Here is a 23,668-nt window from a genome sequence, read left to right as displayed (position 1 = left end):
ATGCAACTTAATATGGTATCAAAGCTAGATGTCACAAGTTCGAATCCTGGCTAGCGCAATTAAATAAAATATAATTGTAGCTCACTCCTATTCCACGCTTGAGACCCAAGAGAGAATCGACGTGAGGGGAAAAAATTTGGTGCAGACCGGCTGCAAACCAGAATGTTTGCAGTCCACCACAAAAATGATGATAGACCCCACATGCAGGTCCACCATTGCAGCTAGACTGCACCAAAAAATTTTTCCGACGACGTAAGAAAAAGTGTTGAAATATAATATAAGTGAATTGATCATCTCCTTCTATCAGTTTAAGCTTTTAGGTTAAATTGTTTGGTGCATGCAACTTAATAGTAATGATATTAGCATCCACCATTAACACATGCACGCGTGCACACTATGTCGCATGTATGCGTTAGATGTGTTAAGTACGTAGCATAAGCTAAACTAATATCAATTGACGCTTGACGGCAAAATTGTTCTGCTCCATGCATGCGCCCATCCGCCCGCGCCCGGATGATGTGTTGGACCAATAGTTCGTCGTACTGTTAACCATCCCAACCGCTTGAGTTCAAAAGGTTGACTCAGCATACGACGTTGATGTCAGAGTTGTTGGGTTCCAGCCTATTGAAAAAAAGTCTACGAGCATGCATCCAGAGACAAATAGATAGAGACACGTGCGAGATGAAATGCACATCGATAGCACTCATCTCTATGTGGCCTAGATAATGGCGACAGCTAGTGTAATCATATAACGTATCATAGCGATAGAGTAAAATGAACCGTTAGAAAGTTCCGTAACGTTGTTTTAAAAACTATCGTATATGTCATATAGAATAAAATAAAATATAAATAAAACCTTATATTTTTTAATAGAAAGTTTCGTTCTATGGTTATAGACATTTAATTTTATGACTTATTAAAAATTGATAATAAACTCAATTTTCCTCTCTTTTTAAAAAAATATTACCACATCATTGGAAGTGTTGTGTGACAACGTATTAAATACAAATAAAACTCCTGAAATTGGTCTAAACATGAATGTATATATTGATGCTCATCTTGGATGTGATATAGTTAATACACTAATGATAGAGTGTTCGATTTGATAAACGAGTCGTTAGTCTATGGTTGTTTGGCTTCTTGATTTTTTGTTTGGTTATACAAAAGAAGGGGTTAATCGGTAATCACCTCATTTTTATAAATTAATAATTAGTACTAGTATAAAGAATAAAGTTATTAAACCAAATTTAATAACTTAATTTGCAATACACCAACTCATTTAGTATGAAATTAATAATTAGGATTAGTATAAAGAATGAAGTTATTATATTACATTTAATAGATAAATTTATAATATACCAACTCATCTAGTATGAAGTGATTTCCCAAATGGAACATCCTATAAAAGGATAATGTATTTCTCAAACGAGTTAGCATTTCTAGTGCTCGAATACAACATGACAACTATAGACTATATAAAGAATGAAGTTATTATATTACATTTAATAAGTAAATTTATAATATATATATATATATATACCAACTCATCTAGGATGAAGTGATTTTCCAAATGAAACATCCTATAAAAGGGCAATGTATTTCTCAAACGAGTTAGCATTTCTAGTGTGTTCGAATACAACATGACAACTATCGACTATTGTCCACATTTTATTTTTGATTAAAATATGCCAAGAATTGATTCCAATTCTAACACTCCCTATAAACGTTCTACAAATAAGAACGTAAAATAATAGCTTATTTGGAAAAGTTATATGCATAAGTTGTAGAAAAAATAGTATACTATGCATTATCATATCTACTATGTTTAACTAAAAAGAGGGTCATATATGGTTATCACTAGACACTCAGCATAGCGAAAGAAGAATGTGACAATATAGTGGAAGTAACGGTACGTCTTCACGTACCAGCAGCAACAACACGTTCACTCTTCTCCACGTTCATTATCGATCAACACCGTAGCACTAGTAGCAACATCAATATGGTATCCACAAGTGTGAGAATGAAACATCATGCTGCTAGTGTGTTAGCACCACACGTACACCAAGAGATAGCGGTGATTGCTTAGACGCTAGCAACCGTAGCAAGAGAGATGGAGACAGCTAGTTTGTGGGAAGTGCCTCTCAACCCTAGCATGCGAGCCCTTTTGCATATATAGACCTCTGCTATTGGAATTTTACTATAAATACTCATTAGCGTTCTGATAGATCATGATTATTCCTTTGGCATGTAATCAACACAAGTCCATCTTATATTGTGAATTTGTGATTCTTTGTTAGTACTCCCTATATCTAAGAAACTACAATTTTATGTCCAAATTTTGTCCCCTAAAGATTGCAATTGTAGCTAAGAGCTACTACGCCGTACAATACACCATATTGTGGGTCATCATAGCGTGTGCATGGTGCATGCTGTTGGAGTTTATTGGACTTCACCTATTTACTTAAAAATAATTGTAGAATAAATCTTATAGGCCCACTCATGAATGTTGAGTGTAGAAATGGTGAATTTTTAGTCCCACATGGAAAGTGAAAAGGCAATGAGCTCAACTTATATAGGTTTTTTCTTGTCATTCCTAGAAATGAAGCATGATAGGGAGGAAGCTAAAGTCATATGCACGCACGTATGCACGTGTTCACAGTTTTTTACGTGACTTGTGACTTGCAACGTGCCGATTGGCGCTAATTTTATTTTTATCTTTTTGTTGTTTTCTACAATAACTGGATTTGCCTTGCACGACAAGTTTGGAACTAAATCCATTGGATCGAGGAGATCATAACCGACTTAGTTTCATGCCTTTTTGTGCATGATTATCCTGAGTCTAACCCCTATATAATAGAGAGGGTATTCTCCACGAAAAGTATGAGAAACAACCAATATATTATGGTTTTAGATAAGGTAGTCCTCGTTGTTGCGTAATCCCAGTCTCCTCCATCCTGACGCTAGTGTAACAACGACGATGGGGAGATCAGTGTCTTCGAAACCTCGCCTAACTGAATAACCTGCACGAATTGGGGCAAATAAGGTTTTTAGGCAGCGGTCACACGACTGCTCTGCCAAGTTGACCTACACTGCAACATCTATGGATTGAGCAACGCTAACAACTCATCTTCGACCAGACTGAAGCAATCTCCGATGTGAATAATGATAAGTTTCTCGCTCTTGTTTCTGCTAGATACGTTAAAGATAGATTTAATCTGCTAGGGGGTCATGCTTGTACGTGCTATGTACGGTTTATCCATTATTGCTCGTATGGTGATTTCTTTAAAGATTAATTTAAGTTTAAAAGTGCACAATCTTCGCAACCAGAAGGTTTAAGTTTATTTTCAAGCCGCAATTTTCATCGATGTTAGCTTACGTGTGTGCTTGTGCAAGTTTGTACTGCGCGCATACAGCAGCATACTAGCACACGATTGTCAGCACTATTTTGTAAGTAGGGGTATTATACAAGAACAAGCTATCAATTCAACTGTTATCGAGAGTGTCCTGACGATAACCCGATGAATAATCGCCGGCGGTCAGAGGCAGTGTGACATAACGTCAGCCCTTCAATTCCTGTAATTTGAACTCAGAAACGTCACAGAAGTCAATACCCTAAAGAATCGCCGGATAGAGACGTACGCAGGGGATAAATATGACACAGATACAACCATGCAAGTGGTCACGAGGCGCCGGCCCAAACCAAACCAGGGGCTCCCCTCCCCCAGATGACCCTGCTGCTGCTCACGCCACGCCAGCTAGCCTGGTCAAATTTCGGCTCCGCGCCTGACGCCAATAAATCCCAGCGTCCCGCTTCGTTCGCCCCGACATGTCCTCCTCCTCCTCCTTCCCGCACGTCAGACGTCGTCACACACAATCTAGCGCGTACGTACGTCCCAAACCAAACCATGTCCGCGAGAGCTCTTCTCCTGACGACCGCGACGCTGCTCCTGCTCGTCGCCGCTGCGCGTGCGGGGCAGCCGCTCGCCGGCGGGTGGAGCCCGATCAGGAACGTCAGCGACCCGCACATCCAGGAGCTCGGCGGCTGGGCGGTGACGGAGCACGTCAGGCGGGCCAACGACGGGCTGCGGTTCGGCGAGGTGACGGGCGGCGAGGAGCAGGTGGTGTCCGGGATGAACTACAAGCTCGTCCTCGACGCCACGGACGCCGACGGCAAGGTCGCGGCGTACGGGGCCTTCGTGTACGAGCAGTCGTGGACCAACACCCGCGAGCTCGTGTCCTTCGCGCCGGCCAGCTGACGACCAGCTGGACGTAATTAATCAGCGGCGCCGCAATGTGTCTTTGGAGTAACGTGTCATTAAGCAAAATACAATTACCATAGTACTACACTAGGACCTCGTATCATGAAGACATACTCTTGTGATCTTGTCACGGACTCACGGGTCCTCACTTAATAAGCCGTCTTGGCATTATCTGTACTGCTATATCAACAGATCATTACTGTTTTTCTCGATTGCAAATCCCCTTTTTTTCAAGGGTGGCGTATTTTTTCCCCTCTACCTAGCAAATTGTTTACACTAGCATGTAGTCGATGATAACGCTACGATTCGATCTAGGGAAAGAGAGAGTAGAGATCGACGGCAACGGTGGCGGCGCGATGTGAGGGGTTAATAGTGGCAGCAGCACAAGTGAGGAGAGGGGAGGTTGGGGGCCATGGGATAGTCGGAGAGGGGAGAGATGATCTAAATAAGTTTTTGTGTGAGTAAAAGAGACGAGGTTATCTAATAATCTGAATAGATCATTACTGTTTTTCTCGATTGCTGTTGGTGCCTTTTTGGAACGCCAATCACTGCGTGAGAACCGGCGGCGGTGCCTTCTGCAGAGGCGCGGACGGTCCGCGGCTAGGGGCCGGACGGTCCGCGACATGGCGCAGGGGCTAGGGTTCCCTGCCTGACGGCCAGACAGTCCGCGCCTACAGGCCGGACGGTCCGCACGTGCGCAGGGGCGGCGAAGGTTGCCAGCGGCGCCTGGATCTCGCTCTCGGGAGGGACCCCGTCGGGGAGGAGAGATCCTAGGGGTTGTCTAGGCTCGGCAGGCCGACCTAGACTCCTCTAATCGACGTAGAGTCGAAGAGAAGCGGAGAATTTGGGGATTGGAATACTAAACTAGGGCTAAACTAGAACTACTCCTAATGCGTAAGGTAAAAACGAGAAATAGACTTCATTTGATCGATTGTTGGGGGGTTTAATCGACCGTAGCCCTTCATCTATATAAAGGGGAGGTCTGGATCCGCTTCAAACTATTTCCCGAGTTAATCCTGCGGTTTTAGGTAACAAATCCCGCAAGAAACTAGGAACACTAACTGTCTCTGCGCACGCGCGGACCGTCCGCGCCACCACCGCGGACAGTCCGGACTGCGGACCGTCCGGCCTTAGGGCCGGACCGTCCGCGAGGCCCTTTTTGTGTCCAATATATGCCCCCTGCCTTTTGGTGAAGGTTGACGAACCAAAAGCATATCAACTAAACCTGATGTAAGTCACCGGCTTTTCAAAATAGAGATCATTCAATAAAGCATCAATGTATAAAGGTCGTTTCGGATTATATCTTCCTCGGCCATGACCATTTGATCAATGGATCAAAAGGAATATAATGGAGGTGCCCTCAGTCTGGATAGACAAAGGGACTATACATGTGACATGGATTCATCGTCGTACCATTCCATATTTGAACAGGATAATATACCGACGATGAATAAACGGGTGGAAAGTACCCTGGTCTCATAGGATGAACATGCGATGCTTGTTGTTTCGCCTTTTGGGCCGTTTTGTTCGGCATTTCATTTTAGTAGGTGACTGGGGTTTCTTCGTTGACCGATCATATGGAACAGTCTTCTTGCTAGCATTTTCGGCTAGCAATTGATCGAAAGTAGGGCCGTCTTTTGCTAACCGACCATGTGCGTCATGTTCGCTTTGCCCTCGCATCTCTTTCCTTGCTTTGTGTGGACGCTGACGCCTCTGCCCATGGGCGGACTGTCTGGCTGAGCCAGCCAGACCGTCTTTATGAGCACCAGACTGCCCGCACGTAGGTGTCGGACCATCCGTGATGCTCAGGTCAGGTTGTCGTGCTTGGCTCCTTAATTGTGTCTGCCCCCCGGCGCTTCCAGATTTGTTAGTTTTATTGTCCATAGCTTTTCGAGCATTCTCCTTCTGTGACATATTTGACGTGCGAGGATCATCAGTGATGATGTCTTTGCTTTTGCTTTTATCGGCCATTTCGGGTCGAACTAAGACCTTTTCGCATGCGACGTCTATTGTATTAACAGGAAATGGCTGTGTGTCCACTTGCATTTCCTGAAAAGCCAACCGGCCCTCATTTATGGCCGATTGTACCTGTCGACGAAAAACATTACAGTCATTGGTGGCATGAGAAAAAGAATTATGCCATTTACAATAAGCACGTCTCTTTAATTCATCTATAGGAGGGATAGTATGAGTTAATTTAATGTTGCCATTTTTAAGTAGTGAGAGCACCTAGAGGGGGGATGAATAGGTGATCATGTAAAATCAAAGACTAAATAGCCACGGACTTGATTAAAGTGTTAGTTAAATCAAGTGGCTATAAAGTACGTTATCGCAAACAAAATGATCACAAGAGGCAACACAAGAGACACGTGATTTTTATCCTGTGGTTCAGCCAAGTAACACTTGCCTACTTCCACGTTGTGGCGTCCCAATGGACGAGGGTTGCACTCAACCCCTTTCAAGTGATCCAACGATCAACTTGAATACCACGGCTTTCTTCCTTATAGTTTTCTTCCCGTTTGCGAGGAATCTCCACAAGTTGGAGCCTCTCGCCCTTACAATATTGATCCCAAAGAACGCACAAGAGTAAGGTTGGGAGAGCAACACACACAAGACTCAAATACGTAGCACAACCACGCACACAAGTCACGACTTGAGCTCAAAACACAACACACTGAGTTCGCAACTCAAATGAAGCTCAAATCACTAACACAGAGAATCAAATGCGTGGAGTTGGAGTATTGGAGTCTTAGGATGCTTAGTGAATGCTTGGATGACTCCTCCATGCGCCTAGGGGTCCCTTTTATAGCCCCAAGGCAGCTAGGAGCCGTTGAAGACAAACTTGGAAGGCAATTTCTGCCTTCTGTCGAGTGGCGCATCGGACAGTCCGGTGCGCCACTGGACAGCTACTGTAGCCTGTCCGGTGCATGATTTCCTTCCAAATCGGGCACAGTCGACCGTTGCAGCCCCGGGCCCGTTGGCGCACCGGACACTGTTTGGTGCACACCGGACAGTCCGGTGCCTCCTTCCGACCGTTGGAGCTGCCACGCGTCGCCCGCAGATTTCGCGGCCGACCGTTGGCGCTGGCGACCGTTGGCTCACTGGACAGTCTGATGCACCACCGGATAGTCCGGTGAATTATAGCCACGTCGCCTTTCTTCATTCCCGAGAGCAATGAGTTCGTCGCAGATGACTCATCGGACAGTTCGGTGATTTTTAGCCGTACGCCGTCGTTGAGTCCCGAGAGCGACGAGTTCACCGCGAATCAGCCTGGCACACCGGACACTGTCCGGTGCACCACCGGATAGTCCGGTGTGCCAGGCAGCACTGAAGTTTGGCTGCACACAACCAAGTCTTTTGCAATTCAATTCTTTTCTTCTCAGCACTGTTTCTAGCACTTAGATAACCTCAATAGTATTAAAAAACAAATGTACTAAGTCTAGAAACATACCTCGTGCCTTGATTTGCACTTTTCAACCTTTGGCACATTAGGACTTAAAGAATATGTGTTGGACATCTAATCACCAAAATACTCATAGAAATTGCCCAAGGGCATATTTCCCTTTCAATCTCCCCCTTTTTGGTGATTTATGCCAACACATCAAAAAGCAACAAAAAACATGCAACATCAATTCAATTGAAGACCAAATTGTTTTTCTACTATAATTTGGCATATTTGGATCACTCTTTGCCACCACTTGGTTTGTTTTTTTTTGCAAATCAAATTCATTTTCCTATCTCTAAGTCAAACACACTTGTTTGGGCACAAAGAGAGATAATCCAAGAGTGAAATTGATCAAGTGTCAAAAACTCCCCCTTTTTCCATAATAAAAAATTCTCCCCCACAAGAGACCAAATTTTGCAATGAGAGTATTTTGGACAAATCAAAAGTTCTAACTCTATTGTTTTCAAAAATTCACAAGTGGTAGCTGATCCATTTGCTTTGGCCTTAATTTCTCCCCCTTTGGCATGAAGCACCAAAACGGGATCATTTTTGGCCCTTTAACCCCATTGCCTCACCAAAAATGTCAATTAAGAGTAAAAAGGCAAATAGAGCATAAGAATGAACTTGGAATTAAATACACCAATACCAGAGTGCAGTGGAAGTCTTTGCATCGTCCAAGTTCACCTTTCCCTTTCAATGCACCTTTTGAGACTATATCAAGAGGACTCAAACAAACAGGTTAGTCTCAAAGGGTCAATTTGAAGCACATCTCCCCCTTAATATGTGCATCATTCGCATATGGACTTGTGAGGTCCGGGATCACTTGTATAACTTGAGCACCATAAATAACAATACTTGATTGAAATGCATAAAGTAGTATGATCAAAGGCATAGAACACCTGTATGCTATAGATCAATCCAAGTTACGCGAATCTAAGACATTTAGCTCACTACGCAACTTGCAAAACCTTTTCTCATCTAAAAGCTTAGTGAAGATATCGGCTAGCTGGTTCTCAGTGTTAATATGGTACACCTCGATATCTCCCTTTTGTTGGTGGTCTCTTAGGAAGTAATGCCGGATGTCTATGTGCTTAGTGTAGCTGTGTTCAACAGGATTATCCGCCATGCGGATTGCACTCTCATTGTCACATAGGAGTGGGACTTTGCTCAGATTGTAGCCAAAGTCCCGGAGGGTTTGCCTCATCCAAAGTAGTTGCGCGCAACACTGTCCTGCGGCAACATACTCGGCCTCAGCGGTGGATAGGGCAACAGATGTTTGTTTCTTTGAACTCCAGGACACCAGGGACCTTCCTAGAAATTGGCACGTCCCCGATGTGCTCTTCCTATCAACCTTGCACCTGGCATAATCGAAGTCTGAGTATCCAATCAAGTCAAAGGTAGACCCCTTTGGATACCAGATCCCGAAGCAAGGCGTAGAAACTAAATATCTAAGAATACGCTTAACGGCCACAAGGTGACATTCCTTGGGGTTGGATTGATGTCTAGCACACATGCATACACTTAGCATAATGTCCGGTCTACTAGCATATAAATAAAGTAATGAACCTATCATGGACTGGTATGCCTTTTGATCAACGGATTTACCTCCTTTGTTGAGGTCAACATGCCCGTCGGTTCCCATAGGTGTCTTTGCGGGCTTAGCGTCCTTCATCCCAAACCGCTTGAGAAGATCTTGTGTGTACTTCGTTTGGGAGATGAAGGTGCAGTCCTTGAGTTGCTTCACATGGAACCCAAGGAAGTAGGTCAACTCACCCATCATCGACATCTCGAACTTTTGTGTCATCACCCTGCTAAACTCCTCACAAGACTTTTGATTAGTAGAACCAAATATTATGTCATCGACATAAATTTGGCACACAAAGAGATCACCATCACAAGTCTTTGTAAAAAGAGTGGGATCGGCTTTCCCAACCTTGAAAGCATTAGCAATTAAGAAATCTCTAAGGCATTCATACCATGCTTTTAGGGCTTGCTTAAGTCCATAGAGCGCCTTAGAGAGCTTAAACACATGGTTGGGATACCTGTCATCCTCAAAGCCAGGGGGTTGTTCCACGTATACCTCCTCCTTGATTGGCCCGTTGAGGAAGGTGCTCTTTACATCCATTTGAAACAACCTGAAAGAGTGGTGAGCGGCGTAGGCTAATAAAATTCGAATAGACTCTAGCCTAGCCACAGGAGCAAAGGTCTCCTCGAAATCCAAACCTGCGACTTGGGCATAACCTTTTGCCACAAGTCGAGCCTTGTTTCTTGTCACCACCCCGTGCTCGTCTTTCTTGTTGCGGAACACCCACTTGGTTCCCACAACATTTTGCTTTGGATGTGGCACCAGGCTCCAAACTTCATTTCTCTTGAAGTTGTTGAGCTCTTCCTGCATGGCCAACACCCAATCCGGATCCTGCAAGGCCTCTTCTACCCTGAAAGGCTCAATAGAAGAGACAAACGAGTAATGCTCACAAAAATTAGCTAATCTTGAGCGAGTAGTTACTCCCTTGCTTATGTCACCTAGAATCTGGTCGACGGGGTGATGTCATTGGATCTTTGCTCGGACTTGAGTTGGAGGGACCCGTGGTGCTTCTTCCTCCATCACTTGATCTTCTTGTGCTCCCCCTTGATCATGTCCTTCTTCTTGAGGTACCTGTTCAACATCTTGAGTTGGGAGATGCACCACTGTGGAGGAAGATGGCTGATCTTGCTCCTGTTGTTCCTGTGGTCGCACATCACCGATCACCATTGTGCGTATTGCGGCCATCGGAACATCATCTTCATCTATGTCATCAAGATCAACTTGCTCTCTTGGAGAGCCATTAGTCTCATCAAATACAACGTTGCTAGAGACTTCAACCAATCCCAAAGATTTGTTGAAGACCCTATACGCCTTTGTATTTGAGTCATACCCTAGTAAAAACCCTTCTACTGCCTTGGGAGCAAACTTAGAATGTCTACCTTTCTTCACCAGAATGTAGCATTTGCTCCCAAATACTCGAAAGTAAGAAACGTTGGGTTTGTTACCGGTAAGGATCTCATAGGAGGTCTTCTTAAGAAGGTGATGCAGATAGAGCCAGTTTATGGCGTGGCAGGCTGTGTTCACAGCTTCCAACCAGAACTGCTCGGGCGTCTTGAACTCTCCAAGCATCGTTCTTGCCATGTCGATAAGCGTTCTGTTCTTCCTCTCTACCACACCGTTTTGCTGTGGTGTGTAGGGAGCGGAGAACTCGTGCTTGATGCCTTCCTCCTCAAGATACTCCTCTACTTGCAGATTCTTGAACTCGGACCCATTGTCGCTTCTTATCTTTTTCACCTTGAGCTAAAATTCATTTTGAGCCCTCCTTAAAAAACGCTTTAGGGTCCCTTGGGTTTCTAATTTGTCCTGCAAAAAGAACACCCAAGTGAAGCGGGAAAAATCATCAACAATAACAAGACCATACTTACTTCCCCCGATGCTAAGGTAGGCAACGGGTCCAAAGAGATCCATGTGAAGAAGCTTTAGTGGTCTTGATGTTGTCATCACATTCTTGTTGTGATGAGTGCTTCCCACCTGTTTCCCTGCCTGACATGCTGCACAAGGTCTGTCTTTTTCAAAGCAGACATCAGTTAGTCCTAACACATGCTCTCCCTTTAGAAGTTTATGAAGGTTCTTCATGCCAACATGTGCTAGACGGTGATGCCAAAGCCAGCCCATACTAGTCTTAGCCATTAAGCATGCATCTAGATCGACATTCTCTTTCGAAAAATCAACTAAATAGAGCTTGCCGTCTAATACACCCTTAAATGCTAATGAACCATCACTCATTCTAAAGACAGATACATCAACATTTGTAAACAAACAATTGTAGCCCATGTGGCACAATTGACTTACAGACAGAAGGTTGTAACCTAATGACTCTACTAAAAATACATTCGAAATAGAGTGCTCGCTTGTGATGGCTATTTTTCCCAAACCTTTGACCTTGCCTTGATTCCCATCTCCAAATATGATTGTATCCTAGGAATCCTTGTTCTTGACGTAGGAGGTGAACATCTTCTTCTCCCCTATCATATGGTTTGTGCATCCGCTATCGATAATCCAGCTTGAGCCCCCGGATGCATAAACCTGCAAGACAATTTAAGCTTGGGTTTTAGGTACCCAACTCTTGTTGGGTCCTACAAGGTTAGTTATAACAGTATTGGAACCCATATGCAAGTCTTATCTCCCTTGCATTTTGATCCCAATTTCCTAGCAACTACTTTTGCATTTTTATGTGAAAGTTCAAAAGAATCATTACAAGCATGGTAAATGGTAGAAGGTCCAATACACATTTTTCTAGGAGCATGAGATACAACATGATTTCTCCTAGGCCTACTTCTACCATGAACAAAAGTAGAGGTAGAGGCAAACATAGCATGTGAACCATTATAAGCAGTATGAGCATAACTCTTATTATAATGAGAACGACTAGCAACTTTTCTATCATAGATAAATGCATGGTTCCTTTGAGGACTACTAGCCATAGGGGCCTTCCCTTTCTCCTTGTTGAGAACGGGAGTCCTTTGGCTTGTTAAGTTTTTGGTTTCCTTTCGAAAACCAAGCCCATCCTTAATTGAGGGGTGTCTACCAACGGTGTAGGCATCCCTAGCAAATTTTAATTTATCAAAATTAATTTTGCAAGTCTTAAGTTGAACATTAAGACTTTCCACCTCATCATTTAATTTGGTAATAGAATTAAGGTGTTCATCACAAGCATCAACATCAAAGTCCTTACATCTATTACAAATACTAACATGCTCTACACATGAACTTGTTTTACTAACTTCCTCTAGCTTAGCATTTAATTCATCATTTAAACTTTTTAAACTAGAGATAGATTCACGGCATGCAGATAACTCAGAAGATAGCATTTCATTTCTCTTAGTTTCTAAAGCAAGAGATTTTTGTGCACTAACAAATTTGTCATGTTCTTCATACAAAATGTCCTCTTGCTTTTCTAAAAGTCTATATTTTCATTTAGTGCTTCAATTAATTCATTAATTTTCTCTACCTTAGCTCTATCTAATCCTTTAAACAATTTGGAGTAGTCTATTTCATCATCGAAAGATTCTTCATCACTAGATGAAGTGTACTTGGGCGTGTCCCGAATACGTACCTTCTTCTCCTTTGCCATAAGATAGGTATGGCATTTGTTGGGGAAGAGCGAGGATTTGTTGAAGGCCGAGGCAGCTAGTCCTTCATCCTCAGAGTCAGAGGAGGAGGAGTCGGAGTCCCATTCCTTCCCGATGTGTGCCTCGCCCTTGGCCTTCTTGTAGTTCTTCTTTTTCTCTCTTTTCCCATGCTTTTCTTGTGCCTGGTCATTATTATTATCAGGACATTGTGCTATGAAATGACCAGTCTTACCGCATTTAAAGTAGGAGTGCTTCCCTTTTGTCTTGTTCTTGTTGGGGGTACTCCTTACGTCCTTTAAGTGCAGTCTTGAAGCACTTGATGATAAGCGCCATTTCATCCTTATTGAGCCCGGCAGCCTCTACTTGTGCCACCTTGCTGGGTAGCGCCTCCCTGCTACTAGTTGCTTTGAGAGCAACCGACTGTGGCTTGTAGACGGGTAGTGGACCGTTTAGTGCATCGTCCACGTATCGAGCTTCCTTCACCATCATGCGCCCGCTCACGAATTTTCCGAGGATCTCCTCGAGCGTCATTTTGGTGTACCTAGGATTTTCATGAATAAGATTGACAAGATGGGGGTCAATTACAGTGAATGACCTTAGCATGAGTCGGACGACATCATGATCCGTCCATCTTGTGCTTTCGTAGCTTCGTATCTTGTTAACTAGGGTCTTGAGCCTTTTGTAGGTTTGTGTTGGCTCCTCTCCCCTGATCATCGCAAATCTCCCTAGCTCGCCTTCCACCAACTCCATTTTGGTGATCATGGTGGCGCCGTTTCCCTCATGTGATATCTTGAGGGTGACCTAGATATGCTTCGCGTTGTCCAAGCCACTAACCTTGTTGTATTCATCCCTGCACAGAGATGCTAGCAAAACAGTAGTGGCTTGGGCATTTTTATGAATTTGCTCATTAATAAACATGGCATTGTTAGTACTATCAAAATGCATTCCGTTTTCAACAATCTCCCAGATACTAGGATGGAGAGAGAATAAATGACTACGCATTTTATGACTCCAGAAAGAAGAGTCTTCTCCATCAAAGTGGGGGGGGGTTTCCCAAGTGGAATTGATAGCAAATGAGCATTAGAATTGTACGGAATATGAGAGTAATCAAATGAATAGTTTTAATTAACCATTTTCTTCTTTGACGAGGAGTCGTCGTTGTCGTGTGGTGAAGAAGACGAGGCATCACTGTCGTAGTAGATGATCTTCTTGATGCGCCTCTTCTTCTTCCCGTCTCTTTTCTTGTGACTTGAGCCTGAGTCAGTTGGCTTGTCGTCTCTAGGCTCGTTGAGGAAGGACTCATTTTCCTTATCGTTGACCACCATCCCCTTTCCCTTAAGATCCATCTCTTTGGGCGGTTAGTCCCTTAAATGAAGAGTATGGCTCCGATACCAATTGAGAGCACCTAGAGGGGGGTGAATAGGTGATCCTGTAAAATCAAAGACTAAATAGCCACAGACTTGATTAAAGTGTTAGTTAAATCAAGTGGCTATAAAGTACGTTATCGCAAACAAAATGATCATAAGAGGCAACACAAGAGACACGCGATTTTTATCGTGTGGTTCGGCCAAGTAACACTTGCCTACTTCCACGTTGTGGCGTCCCAATGAACGAGGGTTGCACTCAACCCCTTTCAAGTGATCCAACGATCAACTTGAATACCATGACTTTCTTCCTTATAGTTTTCTTCCCGTTTGTGAGGAATCTCCACAAGTTGGAGCCTCTCGTCCTTACAATATTGATCTCAAAGAACACATAAGAGTAAGGTTGGGAGATCAACACACACAAGACTCAAATACACAGCACAACCACGCACACAAGTCACGACTTGAGCTCAAAACACAACACACGGAGTTCGCAACTCAAATGGAGCTCAAATCACTAACACAGAGAATCAAATGCGTGGAGTTGGAGTCTTGGAGTCTTAGGATGCTTTGTGAATGCTTGGATGACTCCTCCATGCGCTTAGGAGTCCCTTTTATAGCCCCAAGGCAGCTAGGAGCCGTTGAAGACAAACTTGGAAGGCAATTTCTGCCTTCTGTCGAGTGGCGCACCGGACAGTCCGGTGTGCCACTGGACAACTACTGTAGCCTGACCGGTGCATGATTTCCTTCCAAATCGGGCACAGTTAGCCGTTGCAGCCCCAGGCCCGTTGGCGCATCGGACACTGTCTGGTGCACACCGGACAGTCCGGTGCCTCCTTCCGACCGTTGGAGCTACCCCGTGTCGCCCGCAGATTTCGCGGCCGACCGTTGGCACTGGCGACCGTTGGCTCACCAGATAGTCCGGTGCACCACTAGACAGTCCGGTGAATTATATCCATGTCGCCTTTCTTCATTCTCGAGAGCAACGAGTTCGTCACAGATGACTCACCGGACAGTCCGGTGCACCACCGGACAGTCCGGTGATTTTTAGTCGTATGTCGTCGTTGAGTCCCGAGAGCGACAAGTTCACAACGAACCAGCCTGGCGCACCGGACACTATCCGGTGCACCACCAGACAGTCCGGTGTGCCAGGCAGCACTGGAGTTTGGCTACACACAGCCAAGTCTTTTGCAATTCGATTCTTTTCTTCTCAGCACTGTTTCTAGCACTTAGATAACCTCATTAGTATTCAAAAACAAATGTACTATGTCTAGAAACATACCTCATGCCTTGATTTGCACTTTTCAACCTTTGGCACATTAGGACTTAAAGAATATGTGTTGGACATCTAATCACCAAAATACTCATAGAAATTGCCCAAGCGCATATTTCCCTTTCAAGTAGCTCATCAAATATTTTATCGCATTTAGCAACATTAAAGATAAATTTAATCTCTTCTTGCCGTTTCTTTTGAACCGACTGTAAGGAAGAACATGCTGAAAATTTGGCCTTTGTTGGCCAAATAAACTCAGCAGTATATACATCTGCGGATTCATCATCTAAACTATCACGCTCTATTAGATGTATAGTACGGGCGACCGATTTTGATGTCTCTTTAAATCGGCTTTCACAGGCTAAAGCCCGCTGATGTAGCTAGGCTATCGAAAAGAACTGGGTCCCATCTAATTTGTCTCTTAAGTAGGATAGCAACCCATTAAAAGCTAGCCCTGCTAGCTCTTTGTCTGCAACATGGATCCAAAAGCATCGGTTTCTAGTGTCCCGGAACCTCCGGATATAATCATTAACCGATTCTTCGCATCCTTGTCGGACTAAAGCTAAGTCAGCTAATCCTAATTCATATTCCCCGGCAAAGAAATGTTCATGAATTTTTTTTTCTAACTCATTCCAGGAATTAATGGAATTAGGAGGCAGGGCGGCGTACCATGCAAAAGCGGTACCAGTAAGGGATAAAGAAAATAACCGAACACGAAATGCTTCTCCATCGGCCAATTCGCCTAGGTGTGCTAGGAACTAGCCTATGTGTTCGTGTGTGCTTCTCCCATTCTCACCAGAAAACTTAGAAAAATCTGGTATCCTTGCCCCTTGTGGATATCGGACAGCGTCAAATCGTTGATTATACGACTTTTGGTATGATTGCCCCACTCTGGCTACACTAACTCCGAACTTATCTTGAAATAGTTCAGTCATCTCTTCCCTAATTTTTTCCATTGCACCCGGTAGCAGACCACCGGATCCTGGGCTATGGGGCTCATTTGGTCGAGTATTAGTATACCGACCTTCTTGCCGTGACCGATCGGTAGTGTTGATCGATCTGTGGTTGTATGGTGCGTTCTGGTTTAAATATGTAGAGGGTGAAACATACTGCTGTTGTAGTGTGTAATAATTTGGTGCATGGTGTCGATGTTTTGGGTCCGACCGCGCACTGGGGGTTGCCCCTCGAGGTGCTTTTTGGAGTAGGACGGTGTTACCGACTGTAGCTCAATGGTTCGCCCTGGATGCACGAGAGGCAGTGGACAGTTTTGTACAGGTTCGGGCCGCTTTGAGATGCGTAACACCCTACATCCTGGCGTGAGTGCTTTATATGGAGGATTACAAGGAAGCTCTCTGGTGTTATGGACGTAGAGAACCGGGTGGAGGGCTAAGTAATGAGATGTTTTCGAGGGGGTGCCTCCTAGGCCTTATATACTTGACCGTGGGGCATTACATGCGGATATGATAACAATGCGAGCCTAAATAATAATAAACCGACTGAGTTTATCTTCCTGTAATCCAGCCGACCTTCCCCTGCCTCGTTCCGATGTATGAGGCCCCTGCGCGGGAAGGTCAGGTCTCTGTTGTGGTCGCAATTCAAACCTGTCGGGCCGTCTGAGCCTGCATCGATCCGACCTTGTGTCAAACTGCTTCTCTAGACGTTCTTCCTCAGGCCCACGAAGGAATGACCTTGCGAATTATTGGGCCCACGGGGATATCCGTCCCCCACAAGCCCCCGATCTTTGGATTGATTTTGAAATAACCAGCCCAAAGATCTTAGGTCCAGTTTGCAGTTTTTTGATTTTGATAAAGAATGCCTTGAAAATAAGTCTGCCTGGCCACTGCTTCTGAACTCTGAGTGACCTGGTAAAAACGATCTTTTATTGTCCTCCTCCGCTATTTATTCCTTAAAATTCAGTGTTCTGTCTCGGTTTTATGCTTTGGAGGTCAGCATTTTGCTCTTTTAGAACTTCAAAATTCATTGGGTGCACCCCCGAGCTTCGAGTGGATTTTTGCAAATAATCCACTCGAAGGTCTTCATTTCAAGTCTTCTCAGGAATCACTTTTATCTTCCTGAGAGCACCTAGAGGGGGGGTGAATAGGTGATCCTGTAAAACTTAAAAACTTATAGCCACAAAAACTTGATTAGGAGTTAGCACAGTAATGCCATGTAGTTAGAGAGGAGTCTTAGCAAAACACAATAACCACAAGAAGATAAACACAGAGATGGCACAGTGGTTTATCCCGTGGTTCGGCCAAGACCAACGCTTGCCTACTCCACGTTGTGGCGTCCCAACGGACGAGGGTTGCAATCAACCCCTCTCAAGCGGTCCAAAGACCCACTTGAATACCATGGTGTTTTGCTTTGCTTTACTTTATCCCGCTTGCGAGGAATCTCCACAACTTGGAGTCTCTCGCCCTTACAAAGATGTTCACAAAGAAGCGCGGAGTAAGGGAGGGATGAACAACTCACACAAGACACAAAGATCACAGCAAATACGCACACACAAGACCCAAACTTGAGCTCAAGAGACTATCACGAGTTTCTCACTAGAACGGAGCTCAAATCACTAAGAATGTCGAACAAGTGCGCAAGAACGAAGTGTGAGTGATCAACTATGCTCAAAGAATGCTTGGATATCTTCTCCATGCGCCAAGGGGTCCCTTTTATAGCCCCAAGGTAGCTAGGAGCCGTTGAGAGCATTGTAGGAAGGCAATTCTTGCCTTCTGTCGACTGGTGCACCGGACAGTCCGGTGCACCACCGGACACTGTCCGGTGTGGATTTGTTTCCTTATTTGGTGAAGCCGACCGTTGCAGATTCAGAGCCGTTGGCGCACCGGACAGTGTCCAGTGCACACCGGACAGTCCGGTGCTCCAATGTGACCGTTGGCTCGGCCACGTGTCACGCGCGGAATCCTCGGCCGACCGTTGCCCCGGCTGACCGTTGGCTCACTGGACGGTCCGGTGAATTATAGCCGTACGCCGTTGATGGCTTCCCGAGACCGACGACTTCTCCTGTGAACGGCTCACCGGACAGTCCGGTGATTTATACCGTACACCGCCGTCGAAGTCCCGAGAGCAGCAAGTTCGTCAGAGCCAGCCTGGCGCACCGAACACTGTCCGGTGCACCACCGGACAGTCCGGTGCACCCAGACTGCGCAGACTTTGGCTGAACAAAGCCATGTCTTTTCCAATTCGATTTTTCCTGTTTCCAGCACTTAGACACAATACATTAGTCCATAAAACAATGTACTAAGTCTAGAAACATACCTTTTGACTTGATTTACACCTTGTCCACCACTTTGCATAGATTAACACAAAAGCACTTGTGTTGGCACTCAATCGCCAAAATACTTAGAAATGTTCCAAGGGCACATTTCCCTTTCAATCTCCCCTTTTTGGTGATTTATGCCAACACAACAAAGAGCAACTAAAAGAAGTGCAATATCAATGCAAATGAGAACTCAAAAAGGTTTTGATTCAAATTTGGTATATATGGATCATACTTTGCCACCACTTGGTTTGTTTTTGCAAATCAACCTCAATTTCCTATCTCTAAGTCAAACACACTTGTAGAGACATAAAGAGAGTTGTTCCAATAGAAATTGATCACAGTATCAAAAACTCCCCCTATTTCCCATAATCAACCATTCTCCCCACAAGAGACCAACTTTTCACAAAAAGAGCCAATAAGAGTATTTTGACAAAACAAAAAGATCTATTCTATTATTTTCAAAATTCTCAAGTGGTAGCTGATCCATTTATTGCTTTGGCCTTTATTTTCTCCCCCTTTGGCATCAAGCACCAAAATAGGATCAATCTTGGCCCTTAAACCCCATTGCCTCACCAAAATCTTCAAATGAGAATACAAAGGCAATAAGAGTACATGAGATGAACTTGGAATAAGTTACCCTCTCATCGGAGTGCAGTGGAAGTCTTTCATGGTCCAATTCCACCTTTTCCCTTTCAAACCTCCTTTGAGACTAAATCAAGCAAACTCAAGCACACGGTTAGTCTCAAAGGGTCAAGTTGTAGCACAACTCCCCCTAAAATATGTACATCACTTGCAAAAGGATTTGTGAGGTCCTGGGGAGTGTTTGTACAACTTGAGCACCACAAGTAAACAACAAAATGCATAAGGAACATGATCAAAGGCATAAACACATGTATGCTATAAATCAATCCAAGTTCCGCGAATCTAAGACATTTAGATCACTACGTAGCCTGCAAAAGGTCTTCTCATCTAAGGGCTTAGTGAAGATATCGGCTAGCTGGTTCTCGGTGCTAACATAAAACACTTCGATATCTCCCTTTTGCTGGTGGTCTCTCAAAAAGTGATGTCGGATGTCAATGTGCTTTGTGCGGCTGTGCTCAACAGGATTTTCGGCTATGCGGATAGCACTCTCATTGTCACATAGGAGTGGGACTTTGCTCAGATTGTAGCCAAAGTCCCGGAGGGTTTGCCTCATCCAAAGTAGTTGCGCGCAACACTGTCCTGCGGCAACATACTCGGCCTCAGCGGTGGATAGGGCAACGGAAGTTTGTTTCTTAGAATTCCATGACACCAGGGACCTTCCTAAGAATTGGCACGTCCCCGATGTACTCTTCCTATCGACCTTACATCCAGCATAGTCGGAATCTGAATATCCAATCAAGTCAAAGGTAGACCCCTTTGGATACTAGATCCCGAAGCAAGGCGTAGCGACTAAATATCTAAGAATTCGCTTCACGGCCACTAAGTGACACTCCCTTGGATCGGATTGAAATCTAGCACACATGCATACACTAAGCATAATATCCGGTCTACTAGCACATAAATAAAGCAAAGAACCTATCATTGACCGGTATGCCTTTTGATCAACGGACTTACCTCCTTTGTTGAGGTCAGTGTGTCCGTCAGTTCCCATCGGCGTCTTTGCGGGCTTGGCGTCCTTCATCCCAAACCGCTTTAGCAAGTCTTGCGTGTACTTCGTTTGGGAGATGAAGGTGCCATCCTTGAGTTGCTTCACTTGGAACCCAAGGAAGTAGTTCAACTCGCCCATCATCGACATCTCGAATTTCTGCGTCATCAGCCTGCTAAACTCTTCACAAGACTTTTGGTTAGTAGAACCAAATATTATGTCATCGACATAAATTTGGCACACAAAAAGATCACCATCGCAAGTCTCAGTGAAAAGAGTTGGATCGGCTTTCCCAACCTTGAAAGCATTAGCAATTAAAAAGTCTCTAAGGCATTCATATCATGCTCTTGGGGCTTGCTTAAGTCCATAGAGCGCCTTAGAGAGCTTACACACGTGGTAGGGGTGCCGTTCATCCTCTAAGCCAGGGGGTTGCTCCACGTACACCTCCTCCTTGATCGGCCCGTTGAGGAAAGCGCTCTTCACATCCATTTGGAACAACCTGAAAGAATGGTGAGCGACATATGCTAGCAAAATACGAATTGATTCTAGCCTAGCCACAGGAGCGAAAGTCTCCTCAAAGTCCAAACCTGTGACTTGGGCATAACCTTTTGCCACAAGTCGAGCCTTGTTCCTCGTCACTACCCCGTGCTCGTCCTGTTTGTTGCGAAACACCCACTTGGTTCCCACAACGTTTTGCTTGGGACGAGGCACCAGTGTCCAAACTTCATTCCTCTTGAAATTATTGAGCTCTTCCTGCATGGCCAACACCCAGTCCGGATCTAGCAAGGCCTCTTCTACCCTGAAAGGCTCAATAGAAGAGACAAAAGAGTAATGCTCACAAAAATTCACCAATTTAGAGCGAGTAGTTACTCCCTTGCTAATATCACCCAAAATTTGGTCGACGGGATGATTCCTTTGAATCGTCGCTCGAACTTGGGTTGGAGGTGCCTGAGGTGCTTCTTCCTCTTCAACTTGGACATCCTATGCTCCCCCTTGATCACGCGCCTCCACTTGAGGTACCTGTTCGTCATCTTGGGTTGGGGGATTCACCATCGTTGAGGAAGAAGGTTGATCTTGCTCTTTTTTGTTCCTGAGGCCGCACATCTCCAATCGCCATGGTGCGTATCGCAGCCGTTGGAACGTCTTCTTCATCTACATCATCAAGATCAACAACTTGCTCTCTTGGAGAGCCATTAGTCTCATCAAATACAACGTCGCTAGAGACTTCAACCAAACCCGATGATTTGTTGAAGACCCTATACGCCTTTGTATTTGAGTCATAACCTAATAAAAACCCTTCTACAGCTTTGGGAGCAAATTTAGAAGTTCTACCTTTCTTCACAAGGATATAACACTTGCTCCCAAATACACGAAAGTAAGACACATTGGGTTTGTTACCGGTTAGAAGCTCATACGAAGTCTTCTTGAGGAGGAAGTGAAGGTAGACCCGGTTGATGGCGTGGCAAGCCGTGTTCACGACTTCTGACCAAAAGCGCTCGGGGGTCTTGAACTCTCCAAGCATCGTCCTTGCCATATCGATGAGCGTCCTGTTCTTCCTCTCTACCACACCATTTTGATGTGGTGTGTAGGGAGCGGAGAATTCGTGCTTGATCCCTTCCTCCTCAAGGTACTCCTCCACTTGAAGATTCTTGAACTCGGACCCGTTGTCGCTCCTTATCTTTTTCACCTTGAGCTCAAACTCATTTTGAGCTCTCCTTAGGAAGCGCTTGAGGGTCCCTTGGGTTTCAGATTTATTCTACAAAAAGAATACCCAAGTGAAGCGGGAAAAATCATCAACTATAACAAGACCATATTTACTTCCTCCTATACTTAGATAGGCGACGGGTCCGAAGAGGTCCATATGAAGCATCTCCAAAGGTCTTGATGTGGTCATCACATTTTTGGTGTGATGAGAGCTTCCCACCTGTTTGCCTGCTTGACAAGCTGCACAAGGTCTATCTTTTTCGAAATGCACATTAGTTAGACCTATCACGTGTTCACCCTTTAGAAGCTTGTGAAGGTTCTTCATCCCCACATGTGCTAAACGGCGATGCCACAGCCAGCCCATGCAAGTCTTAGCAATTAAGCATGCATCTAGACCGGCCTCCTCTTTTGCAAAATCAACTAAATAAAGTTTGCCATCTAGTACACCCTTAAAAGCCAGTGAACCATCACACCTTCTAAAGACAGACACATCTACATTTGTGAATAAACAATTATATCCCATTTTACAAAGTTGACTAACGGATAACAGATTATATCCAAGCGACTCAACTAAAAACACATTAGAAATAGAGTGCTCGGATGAAATAGCAATCTTCCCTAACCCTTTTACCTTGCCTTGGTTCCCATCACCGAATATGATTGAATCTTGGGAATCCTTGTCCTTGACGTAGGAGGTGAACATCTTCTTCTCCCCCGTCATGTGGTTTGTGCATCCGCTGTCGATAATCCAGCTTGAACCCCCGGATGCATAAACCTGCAAGGCAAATTTAGGCTTGGGTCTTAGGTACCCAACTCTTGTTGGGTCCTACAAGGTTAGTCATAATGGTCTTAGGGACCCAAATGCAAGTTTTATCTCCCTTGCATCTTGCCCCTAATTTCCTAGCAATTACCTTCTTATCCTTTCTACAAATGGCAAATGAAGCATTGCAAGCATGATATATTGTCGAAGGTTCATTAATTTTCCTAGGAACATTAACAACCTTTCTCCTAGGCATATGATGAACAACATTTCTCCTAGACATATCTCTACCATGCATATAGGAAGAACTAGAAGCAAACATGGCATGAGAATCAAAAGCATCATAACTTCTATAGGCATTCCTAGAATGTCTCCTATCATGATACATGAAAGCATGGTTCTTTTTAGCACTACTAGCCATAGGGGCCTTCCCTTTCTCCTTGGCGGAGATGGGAGCCTTATGGCTTGTTAAGTTCTTGGCTTCCCTCTTGAAGCCAAGTCCATCCTTAATTGAGGGGTGTCTACCAATCGTGTAGGCATCCCTTGCAAATTTTAACTTATCAAATTCACTTTTGCTAGTCTTAAGTTGGGCATTAAGACTAGCCACTTCATCATTCAATCTAGAAATTGAAGCTAGGTGTTTGCTACAAGCATCAATATTAAAATCTTTACACCTATTGCACATTACAACATTTTCTACACGAGATGTTGATTTACTAGCTATTTCTAACTTAGCATTCAAGTCATCATTTATTCTCTTTAAGTTAGAAATAGAGTCATGGCATGTAGATAATTCACCAGAAAG

At 44.4% G+C, this 23,668-nt stretch overlaps 1 protein-coding gene across 1 annotated transcript; it reads left to right on the top strand.

Moving 5' to 3' along the window:
* The first annotated feature begins 3,847 nt into the window (after window positions 1-3,847).
* LOC100037767 (cystatin 6) lies at window positions 3,848-4,478 on the top strand. The gene has a single exon (NM_001112478.1). The coding sequence runs from the start codon at window positions 3,906-3,908 to the stop codon at window positions 4,254-4,256; it is 351 nt and encodes a 116-aa protein (NP_001105948.1). The 5' UTR covers window positions 3,848-3,905; the 3' UTR covers window positions 4,257-4,478.
* Window positions 4,479-23,668: the final 19,190 nt, after the last annotated feature.

Source organism: Zea mays, chromosome 1, assembly GCF_902167145.1.
Source record: "Zea mays cultivar B73 chromosome 1, Zm-B73-REFERENCE-NAM-5.0, whole genome shotgun sequence".
NCBI classification, from domain to species: domain Eukaryota; kingdom Viridiplantae; phylum Streptophyta; class Magnoliopsida; order Poales; family Poaceae; genus Zea; species Zea mays.
The sequence above is the reverse complement of the archived record's forward strand: the minus strand, read 5'-3'. Positions and strand labels throughout refer to the sequence as shown.

Coding starts and splice junctions, on each gene's coding strand:
- LOC100037767 (NM_001112478.1), top strand. CDS start 3,906: ATGTCCGCGAGAGCTCTTCTCCTGACGACCGCGACGCTGCTCCTGCTC.